Genomic DNA, 17742 nt, shown 5'->3' on the forward strand with positions numbered 1-17742 from the left:
CCCGCACCTTCATGACTCGGGGAACGGACAGAGCCCTCACGCCCAGCGGGGTGGCACGGTGGAGCCAGCCTACAACTTGAATGATTGCAATTCGCGCAGGGCAGGACACCGTCATAACTTGCAAGGTTTGGGACTCAACTTATGGCAGACACTAGATCATCTTCATCGGTCCATTACATCCTCCCTCTGTCATTGGCACGCTCTGAACGCCGTCGTAAGGGTCTACACACTACACCGCATCCGAAAACCTCCTGTTTGCCTGAGATACCGACAGCGGCTCCACCTCATCTATACAACTTCAATACAATCTAGCTCTTTCAGCCCGCCTTTGTGGCTCCGCGACCCCGGGAATTTGGTATAGCGGCATAGCGGTACGAGCAAACTGGTGATTATCGAGGCTGTAGAGGCCCTCACTATGTTCGCAAGAAAAACTAGCCTAACGCCAAAACCTCGATTGCCGTCAATTGGACCTTGGACTATAGCCACCAGCCCTGCTTGCTTCGTAACACTGACACAAGTGGGTTCAGTCTACTTTCTTCGATAGCCGGCAGCTTCTCAGGTCTTACGAAATGCGAGCGTAGCTCTGGAATGGCATCTTCGACATTCTTCCCCAGCAGATGTCTCCAGTCTCTATCCGTTGCATTAAGCCTCGCGCCTCGCGAAAGCAGGAACTCCACAATATCGAGGTAGTGGTCGTCCGCCTCCCCATACGTGCCGAAGCCACCCAATAAACCCAAGTAGCCGCGCATGGCGTTGAACAGCGGACTGTACCCATAACCGTCGGGCTCATTGATGTTGATATGGGGGTTCGACCTTAACAGGGCCGTTAGGGCTCGGATCTTTTTTCCCTTCACATATTTTGAAACCATCCAGTCTTTCCTAGGGAGCTTTCCATACACAACGGCCCCATGCTGCCGAAGGAGCTTTACAACGCTGTCGTGGCCACAGCCGGCAGCGTAAAAAATGGGTGTGCCACTGCCCGATGCGGATTTTGATCGTCTCGATCCGTTGACGTTCACTCCGTATTCGATGAAAACACGGACGAGGTCTTCTCGACCCAGGGCACATGCCCGGTTGAAGACGGTCACGTACATGCCAAAGTAGCGATCTTCCTTGGCTTCGGGATCGGCGCCCGCTTTGAGTGCAGTCCTGGCTATCCATAGCCAGTTCTCATCCACAGCAATGCCAAGGACACTCTCTAGCCCGCCGTTGCCTGCTTTGGCGATAGCCCCGACTTTTAGGAGAACATCGATTATGCCGAAGTAACGCAACTTGAGAGCCATCCTTACGATGTCCGGTCCAGCATGGGCCCCTGATGCGAGCGCCAGTTCGGCCAACTCCTCGCTGCCTTCGAATAACGCAAGTTTAAGAAGGTCTTGTGGCTCGCTATCCCTCACTCGGAGTACAGCACCGACTCTCAAGAGGCATGTAATAAGCTTCAAGTTCTTCGACTTCATTCCAATCCTAATAGCGTCGTAGTTCGAGTCCGCTTCTCTGAGTCGCGCTCCTGCGCTGACTAGCTCTTTCAAGATGCCATCCCGTCCCTCTCCCGCGGCCGTATGGACGAGAGTGGAATGCGTTTTCGAGCCGGGATATGGATTCTTCGAGGTCCACTTCTTATCCTGGACATTGACCTGCGCTCCTGATCTGATTAGAAGCTGAACAGCTTCTAGCGAACCATTCTTAACCGCGGCCGTCAGTGGATGAGTGTAATATGTGCCTTCGATGTCGACGCTGCCTTCCTTAATAACTATTTCCATCATCTCACAGCAATTCTCATAAGCAGCAAACTCAAGTGCCTTTGCTCTCGCATCTTGGGTCACCGAATCTCTTAAGTCACACCGGACAACAAACTTGAACGATTCAAGCCGCCGGTAGGTGATGGCCAGCCTCATGATTTCCCACAGATAATCACTACTCAGCCGCACGCAGCACCTCTTCAGAATCTCGATTCGGTTCTGGCGAATAGCAAATCGACACAGGGTTGCCCGCAGGTACGCGGTGATCCCATGGTAATCTTCCTTCGCCTCACTACCACCTTGCGGATCATCATCAAAGGATTGATACGGTAGATCTCCCACGAGGAGGTCGTGGATTGGGCGCAAGACTTGATCGATGGAATCTTCTCGAAGGGCGGTCCCGGAGTTTTTCGAAGATGGCGTCGTAGCCGATGGGGATGGCGTCGTAGCTGAGGTGGTTGAACAAATGTTTTCCTCGCAAGCATTTCGAAGATAAACGGCACTTCCTGCTGAATTAGTTTTAGTCGTCGAACAAGGCCATGTCAGCCATATGGTTGCTTTTTTATTGGATTCCCACCTGAGCAGGGGCCCAACGTAGCCTAATAGAGTACAAACGCGAGACTAAAGCCAAGGCAAACGGCTACGCTACACAAAAGAAAGATCCTAGAGACTATAGGTCCGCACGGCCAGCCACCACGCAATCATACCATGCTCTATCACTAGCCGACAACTGGACAAGGTCGCATGACACACATGGCAATTCTCCCCTATAGAATAAAGATCTCCGTCTCAACGCCCTTCGAGTCTGACCAACAACTATTTTCAAGTCCCGGTCCCGAGAACCCTATTCCCACGCGACGATATGCATTTGGCTTTCCATCTGGATCGGGGATGAGGATAAGCATGCAATGGGTCTCGATCGATGGATCCTCGTAACGTACGATGCGCATGCCGTAAAGTTCGCTCCAGTCTTCAGTGTGCACGTCGTAACGCTCATCTGGGAACCACTGCATTACCGCGTTCATATCCAGATCGGACTCTTTGACCTGTGCATCAGAGGTCCCATCAGAGTCTTCATGGATTGGTGTTGCGTATACTACCCATCGGTGGGGATTGCCGCTCCATATCAGTTTCCAAACTGGACCTCGAATCCTTATGAATCCCCCCTTCACTTGGCTGAAGTAATTGCCGTGATCAACGGGTTCGACTTCGGCGTGGAGAATACGTGCGGTGTATGTGAATGCTTGGTTCCATCTATTGTTATCCCATGTTATCATACCCTCAGGTGCAGCCCAAGACCAGGACGGGGCACGGTAGGGTGGACGAGAGCCTATGGTTTCGCATCTCCAGAGCAATGCATGAGGAAGATGGGTGCTCCACGTTCCAGCTAGGTAATCTGAGTCCGGTCCGACTTCTGCGTGGATCAGGCCCGAAAAGTCTTTCGCCAAGCCAGCAAGCGCGATAAGTTTATCACCCATGTGTGATAGCTTGCATTCGGTGTAGTCCGTGACCATGTTCTGCCAAAAAAGTTCAATTTTGGCCTTCATATCATGGTTGCGTACTTTTTGGAGCCTCCCGGCTAGAGCCGCTTTGGAGAATAGGCGTCCATGAAATTGATCATAGGCGAACTTCGAGACAAGAAAAGTCGTGTCTTTTACAGTGTTGGGGAGTCCATCCGGAAACGTCTCGCAACAATCGTCGGTGCGGCATTCCCAAAATAGTTGCTCCTTTCCGAAATGTAGCACTCTCTTCGCCAGGAGCCTCTCTTGAAATACCCATGCCCGGGAAAATAGTGGTGACCTAAGGCATATCCGCTCCCAGAATGCCTCGTCGATCATGTGCCATGTGGGGTCTTGATCGCCGGTGCGATCATTCCTCCAATCAAAATTCCGGAACGATGGACACTCTGGCGGAGGGCCTACTCTTTTTGGATCCCGCACGAAGTACAAGCCTTCTGTACTATTGGAAGCCCCTGCAGCCGATAGGTTTAGCGAGGAATTTCGATACACTTTCTCCATCTGGGCTGCCTCGTAGCTCCAGTCCTCAGGCGAGTCCTGAACGATGCAAAGAGAGTCTATCCAGAGGTAACGGAAACCTAGCTTCAATGAGGTATCCACGGCGTCCTGAAAGGTTCTTGGAAGCGATAGTCGTGGGATGCTATCTTTGAAGCCGCCTATGTTTCCCATAAGGAGTCGCAAGACCGGCTTCGTTCCCCAGCAGTGACTCAGAGTGGCATATGGCTCCGAAAGGGCATGATCTTGAGTGACAAGAAGCCGCGGATCAGGCTTCCCAGAGTTTAGGTCGAGGAGTCTGGTTGGATAGAAGTGTTTATCGGAGGTGTAGTTACACCTCTCGTGCGTCGAGGTACATTTCCGAAGCCACTCTCGTGCTGTATGGAGTGCTTGTACAGTGGAAGCCTGCTTCTCAACCTCAAGTTGGAACCGAAGGCGTGCGTCTAGAGTGTTATATTAACCTAAATCTCCTAAGAGACCCTGAGATGTTCAGTGTACACCTACCGGACGATAGTGAGAAGCACCTGAGTTCTTTCAGGAGCTCCATTCCGTGCCTCTGCTTAGGGTGAAATTCAGAATAGAATCTAATCCAAGCATTTGCCAATCGGTCGGGACTTTCCTCATTCACGCCCGCGATGCAGTATGATGCAGGACGCAGAAGTTCGAGGTCTTCAAGGTCGTTCCCGAACGTCAAATTAGTCCACATTAGCGAGCAGATAAAGCATCCCTCGTCCAAGGACCGCATCATATCCAACCAGTGCCACTGATGGACAACGAAATCATCCCGAACTGTTTCGTACTCATTGCTGTATCGCCTTAGATGAGGTCGGAGAGACTGACAAGCACCGCAAAGGTGCATGTTTAGAGTAATGATGGGTACGTCCATCCGATCGAAGTCTAGCAGGAGGAGCTGCTTTAAAGGAGATGCCAACATGGCTGCGCCGCTTTGTACCACAGAATGGTGAACATAGGGACTTTAGCCCGCATTGCGCATGACATCTGATGTTGGTTGGCCATGAACTACACCTTAATTGGGCTAGACATATCTGCAAGTTTCGTCCTAGAGGCCGCCGACTCACCGGTCGAGTCGTCAGGTCATCCTGACTTGAGATTTGCCGAGGCTGACTTGAAATTGGGTTAGGCAGAAGCGTTAACAGAAGCAGCTAGCATGCTGTTAGGTAAGCAGGATTAAGCAAAACGCACTTTTAAACTTGTGTTACGATCACAGAATCGGAAACAGGGCTGGCCAGGACGGAGGAAAACGGCAGGCCAAGCCTAGGGACACGGGACAGAGAATCACGTGCGGAGTTACGGGAATAATCAGGGTCACGTAACAAGGATCAGGCGGATTAAGGGGATCAGGACCTAATCTATAGATTAGGACTAGATCTAAGAGAGCTACAGGAGCTAGGCCTTAGCATCTAATCTAGCTAAGAAGGCATATATATATAACTAGAAGGAGCTTACTTCTTACAGCTTCTTGTAGTTATTACTTTGTTTTATTAAATTACTATAGAGACTTACAATTTATAGTATTATTACCTCTACCTCTTTGTTACTAAAGATTCTAGCCTAAAGTACACCTCTTACCTTCTCTTATAAAAGTAAGCCTTAGTCTTAGTTAATAGAATAGCTTGTAACAAAATAACTACCTAACGTTAAAGAGTAGAACTATTATATTAATAATTAGAACCTAAGCTAGAAAGGCACAAGTCTAGAAGCTAACTACGAAAGAATAGATTATAGAACTCTAGCAGATTGTTACAGCACTCTAGAAAATAGGCGTCTAATAGGTAGAAGAGCTAGCTATAGTAAAACGCTAGGCCTAGGCTAAGATTACCTTACCTTAACGCTTTAATAGTAAGAGAAAGAACCTTAACGTATTTCTAGTAGCTATAGAGCTCTACCTATAGTATAACGCTATAGCGTTTCTATAGAATAAGAATAAGATTCTAGAAGCTATAATAAACATAGAAGAAGAAGCTCTTACGTAGGCTAAACTCTATATATTAGACTAGCTAGAAAATAAGAGTAATATAAAGAGAACGTAATAGTCTATAGATAAGATCTTTAAAAGCTAGACTAGGTTTATAAAGCACCTTAGAGAAACGTTTAAAAAAGTTAACGTATATAAGGTAGCCTAAGAAAAGTTATTCTAGCTACGATAGACTAGATTAGTATTCTAGTACGCGGCTACGTTTAGATAGCTAAGTACTTATCTAGACTAGAATAACTTTATATTAGTAGAACTCTTCTATAAAGAGCTAAAAGAGTTAGTTAAGAACAATATTACGCACGCTAAATAACTAGAAAATCTAAGCAACACAATAGAAATAGTAGTAAAGATTAATAACTAATAGTATAAATAGAACCTAGAACGTTAATAGAGTAGAGATTACTCTATACTACTAACGGTTAGAACTAGACGACTATAAACTCTATTCTAAGAGAACTCTATAGATCTAGACTAGATTAAAACTCTATAGAAAGAAAAACAAACTCTATAGAATAAGAAAAAGGTATAATACTTTAAGAAAGAACTATACCTAGTCTATAGTAAAAAAGAATATTTTACATAAAAATACCTAAAAGAAAAGAAAATAGTTAAAATAATCTAGATAGACTATAATAGCCTTATATAGATAGTATACTATAATAATAGCTATATAATATACTAGAGAGATAAGATTAACTTAGAATAGTACTCTACTAGAATCTAGGCTATTATACTAGAATACTCTATATATATAGAATATCTTACTCTAGAAGTAATCTAATAATATATTAACGTATAATAGTACTAGATATATATAGAAAACTATAATATATAAAGCTATTAACACGCGTACTAGAATATTCTATTTACTAATAAAGAATTCTAGAAAGCGTTAGACGCTCTTAAGAAAGTAGCCTAATTAGTGTAAGGGCTAGGTCTACGGTCTCTACTACTATAAGCGTTCTAGAATACCTAGCTAGGTAAGTTAGCTATAGGTAGCACTGTCTCCACGAGCTGTAAGAATAGAGTGCTAGCAGAGTAGGTTAAGTTAAATTTAGCTATTTAAAGGTAAGAAGTAGAAGGCTGCTTTAAGAGGCTCTATATATAGAGGTGCTAAGCGCTAAGGCGCTAGGCTAGGTTACGTAACAGGATTACGTAACTTAAGGTTATGTAACCTAAGGTAAATTCTAAACCTAACTATTATATTACCCCCTCTTATAGGGAGAGCTCGTCTCTAAGCTCTAAAGTACGCCTTCTAGGTCCTTCTCCTTCTAAAACTCCTGCGTTATGCTCTTAACCGTCTCTTTCGGCTCGTAGTAAGCGTATTCGTGTTAGTTTTAAACTAGAAGCGCTTTTACAGCTACTACCTTTCTTCTAGTTACTCTATTCTTATAGAGATTTAAGCTAGAAGGCTTGTTTCCGCGTCTATAGAGTAGCTTTGTCGTAGACTCTCTTCTTAGCAGCGCCTTTGTGTTACTCTCGTGTCTTCTACTCTTGCAGGTTTTAAATTCTCTACTATCTCCTCTAAGGTCTTCTCTTTTTTATACGCCTTAATCTAAGTATCTAATTGTAATAGCAGCTCTAGCTTATCTAGGTATACTGCGTAAAAGTCTCTTACCTTATAGAGAGCGTTAATAAAGCCTATAGTATTATACTAGGTAGAGTTAGAGTTATAAGTAACCTATATAGCGTGGTATTAAAGGTAATTTTAATAAAGATAGCTATCTAGAATTTTCTATACGGGCTATTCTAGGTTACTATCTACCTTAATAGGTAGCTACTTAGGCTCTACCTACTCTAGTAATAGCTCTAAAGCTTTCTATAGCTAATTAGCGTAAAAGACGTTATGTATACGTATATACGCAGATAGCTAGAGTTAGAAGAAGTAACTCTTTATAGTAATAATTAGGTAAGAGCTATACATCTATTAATCTAGCTTTACACTAGGCTAATCTATTAAAAAGCTATAAGGTTTAATATAGACAAGGTTGCCTACCGTAAAATTAGGTTCTTAGCGCTTTTTATTTGCTTAGAGTGCCTACCTAGCTTACGCTTTTGTAATATTACTTCGTACGATTTTAGTAGCTTTTTCTACGGCGTTGTATTGTTTCTTAGCGAAATTCTAAGCTTTTTAGCGCGAGAGACGCTTACGTAGAGTAGAGGCTTTTATTATATACTTCTTCTAATTCTAGTAGTGTATTAGCTAGTATCTAAATTTAATTTTATACGCTATTAGTTCTATAGTTTTATGTAGTAACGTAGCTTATACCTAATCTATATAGAGTAGAAGGTCTAACTAATTATTCTAGTAGTAGTTAACAAATAGACGTAGACGCTAATTAAGATATTAATTAATAATCTCTATATTTCTATTAGTTTGTAGATAGTATGCGGTAGAAAGCTTCTACTTAATTTCTATAAGCTAGTAGAGCTTATCTATAAAGGTAGAGGTAAACTATAAGCTATAATCTAACACGATAGATCTAGAAGGACTATATATACGCTAGATATATTAGTAATATAGCTCTACTATACGTTAGGCTATAATTTTCTTATAGTAGAGTAGAGAAAAGCTCTACTTACTTAGCTAATCTATAACAACGTATACGTAGTTAAATCCTTTCTTATTAGAGAAGAAGCTCTTAAAATCTATAAAGACGTTCTACTATACTCTCTTAGAGATAGGTAGAGGCTTTAGAAGACCTAGCGTCTTATTCTATAGAGTATAGCTCTAGTAGTAAGCCTTATATACTACTACGTACGTATTAACGTCTTTTTACATACCTAGCTAGTAATATTAATCTTATAGTAACTAGGTAGTTTTTCTTTATTCTAGGTAGGTAGTTACCTAAGTAGTATATATAGCGCGTATTAGGTGTATTTATAGATAGTTAATAGTAGAGACTATTAATTAATTCTAATAGGTTAATAAGCCGTCTTCTATTTTCTAGGCAGAGCTTAACATAGTAGCTTTTTCTTAAGTAGGCTGTAGAGAGTCGTCTAATTAGTTAGCTGCGATAACCTAATTAATTATAGTATATAGATTCTTAGTAAAGAGTACCTCTATAAACGTATTAGCAGTAGTAATTTCTGTAGCACTGCTAGCTAATCTCTAGGTAGCTAGAACTAATAGCTTACCTAATAATTGCTTAACAGCTAAGAGGCTAATTTGCTTCTTACTTAGGAAAGCCCTTGTATAGGCAGCGTAATTCTTCTTCTTTTAGGTCTTAAGCTCTTCTTACTTTTATAATAACGCGTTAGCTACTATATTAGCTAAACCTAGTTAATAGATAAGCTTAAGGTTATAGTTAGTAATATTATTCGCCTAGTAGACCTGCCTAGTAGTAAGTTCCTGCTTAGTAGTAAAGTACTCTAAGGCTTAGTAGTTAGTTAATACTATAAAAGGCTCTAGATCTTGCAAGCTAATTAACTAGCTTCTCTACTCCTATACGCTAAGAATAACCGCTAGCATTTCTTTGTTATAAATACTGTAGTTTATCTAGGCAGTATTTATTATCTTGCTAAAGAAAGCTACTAGTCTCTAGATACTGTCTTCTTAAAGTTATAAAAGAACTCTAGCAACTACGCTATCTAATACGTTCGTTTCTACTCTTGTATAGCAATAGAGAGAGTAATAAGCTAGTATAGTGTTAGACAGCATAAGATTCTTAACCTGCTAAAATACCGCGAGCTTAATTTCTCTAAAGGCATGCCATGCTCTCTGTTTTAGTAGCTTAGTAAGGGGGCGGACAATCTAGCTATAATTCTTTAAGAAAGCTTAGTAGAAATTATAGAAACCTAGAAATAATTAAAGGCTTTTAAGAGTTATAGGTACAGGCTAATTCTAGATAGTAGTAACCTTCTTAGAGTTCTTCTAGATTCTATTAGTGCTTATAATTAATTCTAGAAACTTAGTACTTTTAACAGTAAATTTAGATTTCTTAATATCTACTTATAACCTAGCTTTATATAATTAATTAAGTACCTAGGTAATATAGGCTTTATACTTAAGCGAATTCTCTAAGTAAATAAGAATATTATTAATATATACTATATAGAAATTGTCTAGCAAGCTATATAACACCTTATTAATATATTACTAAAAGATAGTAGAGCTATTATAGAGGCTAAAGAGTAGAACTTAATACTTATAGTTGCTATACTACGTATAGAAAGACGTTAGATTCTCTACTAACTTATTAAGCTAGATTTAGTAGAAAGCTTACCTTACGTCTAACTTAGTAAAGACCTTAGCGCGTAATAGGCGTATAAGCGTTTTCTAGATAAGAAGAATAGAATAGGCGTCTTTTTTTATAATAGCGTTAAGCTTTTAGTAGTTAACGCAGAACCTCTATTCTCTACCTAGCTTTTTAGTAAATAGAACTAGTAACGCGTACAACGTATTACTATAGATAATAAAGTCGCGACAAAGGTAGTTCTCTAGGTAATTCTATACTAACTATAGGTACTCTAGCAACATACTATAAAGAGAACTATTTATTAAGGTATTTTCTACTATAAGCTTAATATTATAATCTATACTCTCTCTATATAGTAGTAGAGTATTAGAATTCTTTTTTAAGAAATAGGCTATAGTTGCGCTAGCATATTCTAGAGATAGAAGCTTTTTAGCAACTAGTTAGCAGAGTTTCTTCTCTAGATTAGTAACTAGAGTTTCCTTCCTATTAGTAATAAGCTAATTAACCTTATAGACACTAAGGTACCTAATTATAGTATTCTTTTAACGCGCGTTAATTATAAAGGTAGCTACGCTAATTATATTAACGTTAAGCCTAGCCTTTAAGCATGTTTTCTATAAAATAGGTAGCTTTTTTAGTTTACAAGGCAACCTAGCAGGTAAGTTAAGATTCTTAAGCTACCTGTCTATTTTACGCAGGTTTTCTTAAAGCTTCTAGCGTTGCAATTCTCCCTTTTCTTGTTGTATTACTCTTAGCTTTTCTACTACTAATATTAGGGCGTTACGGTAATTAGCATTAGCTTAGTAAGCTGCTTAAGCTTTAGTAGTAGATTAAGAGGATTATATAGAGATAAACGCGTCGCGTTTATAATTAATTAATTAATTAGTGTCTAGCTACATTAGTGCGCGCTACTTATAGTTAACCTAAACGTTAACTTCTTTAAGTAACTTATAACTAATTATTATATTATAGTAGCTAGTGTTACAATATACAAAGTAAGTATAAATTTAGTAGCTTTCTAGTACTAGATTAGCTTTAAAATACTTATCTACTTAGCTATTAAGTTGCCTATTATACCTAGCTAGAGGGATTAGTTCTATACGCGATAGCTTAATATAAAGGTTTTTTCTAAGAGTTTAAAGGTGTCTTAGGTACACTAAGACGTAGCTACTTGCTCTTGTATTAATTAAACCTCTAAGCTTAATTATAAGACTGTTTATAGATATTTAGTAGAGTAGAGTAAACGTAGAACTACTAAATAGCTTCTTACGCAGGTTTATTACTCTAGTAGGTAGCTCTAGAGAGAAGACTTCTTCTAGAGCTAGGCTTTTTCTAAATTGTTAGATTTATATTCTAACGTGTTATTCTTAGGTACTTATAGCTCTATAGGCTCTAAGAGCTCTAAGAGCTTCTCTAGAGCAACGTTCTTAATAGCTTTCTACGTAGTAGAAGCTCTAGAGTAATTATAGCTTAGGTAGCTAGGTTAGTAGCATTAAAAATAGGTAACTAGCTTCTAAATTGCTAGAGCTTTATTAGGTGCTAGAAAACCTAGAAGAGCTAGAGGCGCGCGTTGTAGCGTTAATATAGTTACGTTACGCTTTTTAGCCTTTCTAGTAGTAACGCGTGCTTCTTCTAGAGTAAGCTCTTAAGTAAGGTCTTAAGCAAGGTCTATATAGTAATTATAGTTATTAACGTATTAACGTTAGTATATACCTAACTACGTACGTATAGTCTCTAGTAGCTTCTTATAAAATTTCTCTACCTATTAATCTACTAGAAGCTAACGCTTCTATACAAGGCAAAAGAAATTATTCTAGAAGTAGGTGAAATTAGTAGCGCTTTAGTAATAAAGCTTTTAGAAATTACGGCAAGCGTTTAGCCTCTTATATAGGTCTTTATAGCTTCTCTCTAGCTAATTAAGAATATAATTATAGAAAACCGCTATACTACTATTCTTAATTATTTATAGTATTACTAATAGAGTTTAGTACGCGTTACCTTTAGTTTACGTATAGATATAGGTAATAATAGTTTTCTTAGTATTCTTTAGTATATCTCTAGTATACTAATTCTAGTTTACTTAAAGTTTGTTGTATAAGCTATCTCTCTACTACTTAAAGGTAATACTCTTACTATTTAATAGTAATAGTAGATCTAGAAACTTAGTAGAGCGCGTTAATTAGCTCTTCTACGCTTGCGACGCTAGAGGCGTAGCTAGCTAGTATATAGAGAGGCGAGAACCTAGAATTAAATTCTCTAGTAGTAACACACTTAAATTATATATAATTAGTATTGTAGAGAAACGCGTTACGCGTTAAACTAGCGTAGTAGATAGTACCTAGTCTCTAGAGCAGGTTAATTACACTTATAGTTACTAGATTTTAGCGTTCTTTTTAGCTAGAAGAGTAGTCTATGTTAGATTTTTCGCGTATACGTTATCTCTCTTAGTAAGAGCGTTAGCAGCAATCTAGTAATACATATAGATTTATTATTTATATACCTATTATATATATAATTAGCTAACTATTTTGTTAATAATTTTAGCTAGCGTTTCTAGAAAGAGCTCTTAAAGCTCTTTAGTAGAGGTAGAGAGTGTAAATAAACCTAAGGCTAATAATAGCTCTAGTATTACTAAGCTCTAGCGAAGCCTTGCGAGCTTCTAGTTAAAGTTGTTGTTCTAATTCTTGTTAGTTATCGCGTTGTGTTACTAAATAGAGTTTTTATAATAGAAATATTAATTAGTATATTCTACTAGCAGGTTCGCTACTCTAGATTTAAGAACTGTTAGAGTAAAGAGGTATTATAGAGCTAAGGTCCTGTCTCTAGATTAGCTTCGCGAGGGTTCTTCTATAGTGTTTAGATTTGTTTAGCTTTTTAATTAAGAAAGAAGCGAAGAGAGGAGGTATTTAGCTACTAGTAGAGTAGCTAGTTGTTAGCTCTGCTAGCAGAGTAGAGAGATTGTTAGCTCTGCTAGCAGAGCAGAGAATTGTTAATTTTTCGTAATTTTATAAAAAGAAGAGAGAGGGAGAGAGAGAGAGTTTCTGTACGTAGAAGTTCTATAGAAGTTCTTCTATACATAGAGCTCTTAATAGCTCTCTTTAGCTTAGTGCTAGTATCTTTCTACCGTTAACTAGATCTACTAGTAGTCTTATACAGCGCTAAGGAGTAAGTAATTAATTAGTAACGTTAATAGATTCTTATAGTAAGCGACTAGGCTCTTATAGCTCTAATTCTTAGTATAGCTATTAGTAAACGCTTCTTAATAAGGCTACTTAGTTTAGCTAGATATTATACCGCCGTCTCTAGCTAAAGGGGTATTAACCTTTAAATAATATAAGAGCTAGGTTCGCGGTCTCTACTACTATAAGTGTTCTAAAACACCTAGCTAGGTAAGTTAGCTATAGACAGTACTATCTCTACAAGCTATAAGAATAGAGTGCTAGTAGAGTAGGTTAGGTTAAATTTAGCTATTTAAAGGTAAGAAGTAGAAGGCTGCTCTAAGAGGCTCTATATACAGAAGTGCTAAGCGCTAAGGCGCTAGGCTAGGTTACGTAACAGGATTACGTAACTCGAGGTTATATAACCTAAGGTAAATTCTAAACCTAACTGTTATAATTAGTAGAATACCTTATAGATAAGAAAGTATATTTATATATCTAGAAAATATACTAAGAGTTCTTTATAAACTACCTAAGAGCCTAAAAGGCTAAGTAATAGTAACTAAGGTGCGTAAAGAAGAGTAAGTATTAGAACCTCTTCTATAAAGTACACCTAACTAAACTATTATAAGAAAAAAAACTCTCTAGGCTATTTATATATAATTAGAAAATTAAAGCACGTCTATAGTAGAAGCTATACTAGCTATATAAAGGTAACTACCTAAGCTATAACTATATTTACTAAGCTTACTCTCTAGTTATCTATAGAGAGAAAGGTAGAGTAGTAGCTAGAATAGCTATTAGCACCTAGAGACTAGATAAAGAAGAAATTTAAGTAGCTACGTATATAGACTTGCGCCTTAAAAAGAACGCTAGCTAAATAGTAATACCTAAACTAGCTAAGTAAATCTATAGTAAAGAATACTACGCTAAACTATAGAATTAGTATGCTATAGAATACTAATACTATTAAGAATAATACTAAACTATAGAATAGATAGCTTAGTACTCTAATTACTATACGCTTAATTATAGATAGTATTTTCTAGAATAGAAATACCTATACTATAGAGAAAAAGCTAAGAATAAATATACAAAAATCTATTAGACTATATACTTACTAGAGCAATGCCTAGTATATATAGTAGAAAAGAAATAGAGGTTAGTACTAGCTACCTTCTTAAAGTTAAAAAACTAGTAGGCCTCTAAGGCAGAGGTCTAGTCTAGAAAGGCTCTATTTAGACTATAAGTAAAATTATTACTCTAAAACCTAGAATACTTCGCGTAAAAGCTATACTAGAAAGAAAGAAGTTTATAGCCTATATAGATAGTAGAGTAGTAAAAACGTATATTTCTACTAGCTTAGTAAAACTATAGAATATACTATTTTAAGAGAAATAATAGCTATACTAAGTATAACTTATAGATAACTAGCTACCTACCTTTAGCTAAGAATAGATTTACTTAGAGACTAAGGTATAGGTATTAGATATCTAAGAGATATAGAAATAATAATTCTATAATATTATAGAACTAGAAAATATAGATATACTTCTAGAGCTAGACTAGCTATAAAGATATAACTCTAATATTTATAATAGTCTAGTTTAGAATTTACCTTAGGTTATATAACCTTAAGTTACGTAATTCTATTACGTAACCTAGCCTAGCGTCTTAGCGCTTAGTACCTCTATATATAGAGCCTCTTAGAGTAGCCTTCTACTTCTTACCTTTAGATAGCTAAATTTAACCTAACCTACTCTACTAGTACTTCTTATTCTTATAGCTTATAGAGACAGTACTACCTATAGCTAACTTACCTAGCTAGGTGTTCTAGAGGCGCTTATAGTAGTAGAGACTATAAATCTAGCTCTTATATTATCTAAAGGTTAATACCTCTTTAGCTAAAGACGACGGTATAATATCTAGCTAAACTAAGTAGCCTTATTAAAAAGCATTTACTAATAGCTAATACTAAGAATTAGAGCTATAAGAGCCTAGTTACTTACTCTAAGAATCTATTAATATACTAATTAATTACTTACCTCTAGTACTATATAAAACTACTAGTAGATCTAGTTAGTAGTAGAAAGATACTAGTACTAAGCTAAAGAGAGCTATTAAGAGCTCTATATATAGGAGAACTTTTATAGAACTTCTACGTACAAAAACTCTCCTCTCTCTTTTTTATAAATTATAAAAAATAGACAATTCTCTACCTTGCTAGCAGAGCTAACAATTCTCTACACTACTAGTAGAACTAACAACCTGCTACTCTGCTAGTAGCTAAATACCTTCTCTCTTTACTTCTTTCTTAATTAAAAAGCTAAATAAATCTAAATACTATAGGAGAACTCTTACAAAGCTAATCTAGAGGTAGGACCTTAGCCTTATAATACCTCTTTACTCTAACAGTTCTTAAATCTAGAGTAGCAAACCTGCTAGTAGAATATACTAATTAATATTTCTATTATAAAAACTCTGTTTAGCAATACAACGCAATAACTAATAAGAATTAGAACAATAACTTTAACTAGAAGCTTATAAGACTCTACTAGAGCTTAGTAATACTAGAGCTATTATTAGCCTTAGGTTTATTTACACTTTCTACCTCTACTAAAAAGCTTTAAGAGCTCTTTCTAGAAACGCTAGCTAAAATTATTAACGAAATAGTTAGCTAATTATATATATAATAGGTATATAAATAATAAATCTATATATATTACTAGATTACCGCTAACGCTCTTACTAAGGGAGATAACGTATACGTAAAAAATCTAATATAGGCTACTCTTCTAGCTAAAAAGAACGCTAAAATCTAGTAACTATAAGTATAATTAATCTACTCTAGAAACTAGTCTATAGTACTAGTTTAACGCGCGACGCGTTTCTCTATAACACTAATTATACGTAATTTAAGCGCGTTACTACTAGAGAATTTAATTCTAGGTCTTTACCTCTCTGTATACTAGCTAGCTACGCTTCTAGCGTTGTAAGCGTAGAAGAGCTAATTAACACGCTCTACTAAGTTTCTAGATCTACTATTATTATTAGATAGTAAGAGTGTTACCTTTAAGTAGTAGAGAGATAGCTTATATAATAAACTTTAAGTAAACTAGAACTAGTATACTAGAGATACGCTAGAGAATACTAAGAAAACTATTATTACTTATATTTACACGCAAACTAAAGAAGACGCGTACTAGACTCTATTAGTAATACTACGTACTATTAAGAATAGTAGCGTAGTAGTTTTCTATAATTATATTCTTAATTAGCTAGAGAGAAGCTATAGAGACCTATATAAGAGGCTAAACGCTTACTATAATTTCTAAAAGCTTTATTACTAAAGCGCTACTAACTTTGCCTACTTTTAGAATAATTTCTTCTACCTTACATAGAAGCGCTAGCTTCTAGTAGACTAATAGGTAGAGAAATTTTATAAGAAGCTACTAGAGACTATACGTACGTAGTTAGATATATACTAACATTAATACGTTAATAACTATAACTACTATATAGACCTTACTTAAAACCTTACTTAAGAGCTTACCTCTAAAGAAGCACGCGTTACTACTAGAAAGACTAAAAAGCGTAACGTAATTACGTTAATACTATAACGCGCGCCTCTAGCTCTTCTAGGTTTTTTAGTATCTAATAAAGCTCTAGCAATCTAGAAGCTAGTTATCTATTTTTAATGCTACTAACCTAGCTACCTAAGCTATAATTACTCTAGAGCTTCTACCGCGTAGAAAGCTATTAAGAACGCCGCTCTAGAGAAGCCCTTAGAGCTCTTAGAGCTCGTAGAGCCGTAAGTACCTAAGAATAACACGTTAGAATATAAATCTAATAATTTAGAAAAAGCCTAGCTCTAGAAGAAGTCTTCTCTCTAGAGCTACCTACTAGAGTAATTAACCTATATAAAAAGCTATTTAGTAGTTCTATGTTTACTCTACTCTACTAAATCTCTATAAATAGCCTTATAATTAAGCTTAGAGGCTTAATTAATATAGAAGTAAGTAGCTACGTCTTAGTACACTTAAAGTACCTTTAAACTCTTAGAAAAAACCTCTATGTTAAGCTATTGCGTATAGAACTAATCCCTCTTGCTAGGTATAATAGGTAATCTAATAGCTAAGTAGATAAGTATTTTAAAGCTAATCTAGTACTAGAAAGCTACTAAATTTGTACTTACTTTATATATTATAATACTAGTTGCTATAACGTAATAATTAGTTATAAGTTACTTAAAGAAGTTAACGTTTAGGTTAACTATAAGTAGCGCGCACTAATATAGCTAGACACTAATTAATTAATTAATTATAAACGCAACACGTTTATCTCTACATAATCCTCTTAATCTACTACTAAAGCTTAAGTAGCTTACTAAGCTAATACTAATTACCGTAACGCCCTAATATTAGTAGTAAAAAAGCTAAGAGTAATATAATAAGAGAAGAGAGAATTACAACGCTAGAAGCTTTAAGAAAACCTGCGTAAGATAGATAGGTAGCTTAAGAATCTTAACTTGCCTGCTAGGTTACCCTGCAAGCTAAAAAAGCTACCTGTTTTGCGGGAAATATGCTTAAAGGCTAGGCTTAACGTTAATATAATTAGCGTAGCTGCCTTTATAATTAA

The 17742-nt window shown here is 37.1% G+C and overlaps 2 protein-coding genes across 2 annotated transcripts; both read right to left on the minus strand.

The window, feature by feature from the left end:
• Window positions 1–246: 246 nt before the first annotated feature.
• Window positions 247–2271, minus strand: BU26DRAFT_23780 (ankyrin). The gene has a single exon (XM_033820962.1). It carries the CDS (start codon window positions 1893–1895, stop codon window positions 477–479), a length of 1419 nt encoding a protein of 472 aa, XP_033691525.1. The 5' UTR covers window positions 1896–2271; the 3' UTR covers window positions 247–476.
• A 2-nt stretch (window positions 2272–2273) lies between these two features.
• BU26DRAFT_513337 (HET-domain-containing protein) lies at window positions 2274–4680 on the minus strand. Its single transcript, XM_033827600.1, has 2 exons — window positions 4256–4680; window positions 2274–4194 (listed from the first exon to the last, which is right to left on the minus strand). Exons 1-2 carry the CDS (start codon window positions 4608–4610, stop codon window positions 2507–2509), a joined length of 2043 nt encoding a protein of 680 aa, XP_033691526.1. The 5' UTR covers window positions 4611–4680; the 3' UTR covers window positions 2274–2506.
• Window positions 4681–17742: the final 13062 nt, after the last annotated feature.

The sequence above is a fragment of the Trematosphaeria pertusa genome (genome assembly GCF_010094035.1).
Source record: "Trematosphaeria pertusa strain CBS 122368 unplaced genomic scaffold BU26scaffold_1, whole genome shotgun sequence".
Taxonomy (NCBI): domain Eukaryota; kingdom Fungi; phylum Ascomycota; class Dothideomycetes; order Pleosporales; family Trematosphaeriaceae; genus Trematosphaeria; species Trematosphaeria pertusa.

What these genes read in the sequence shown, in the direction of transcription:
- BU26DRAFT_513337 (XM_033827600.1), bottom strand. Translation starts at nt 4,610, where the DNA reads ATGCACCTTTGCGGTGCTTGTCAGTCTCTCCGACCTCATCTAAGGCGA. An exon ending in GTGCTTCTCACTATCGTCCG is followed by an intron (nt 4,195 to 4,255) that starts GTAGGTGTACAC and finishes ATAACACTCTAG; the next exon opens with ACGCACGCCTTCGGTTCCAA.
- BU26DRAFT_23780 (XM_033820962.1), bottom strand. Translation starts at nt 1,895, where the DNA reads ATGAGGCTGGCCATCACCTACCGGCGGCTTGAATCGTTCAAGTTTGTT.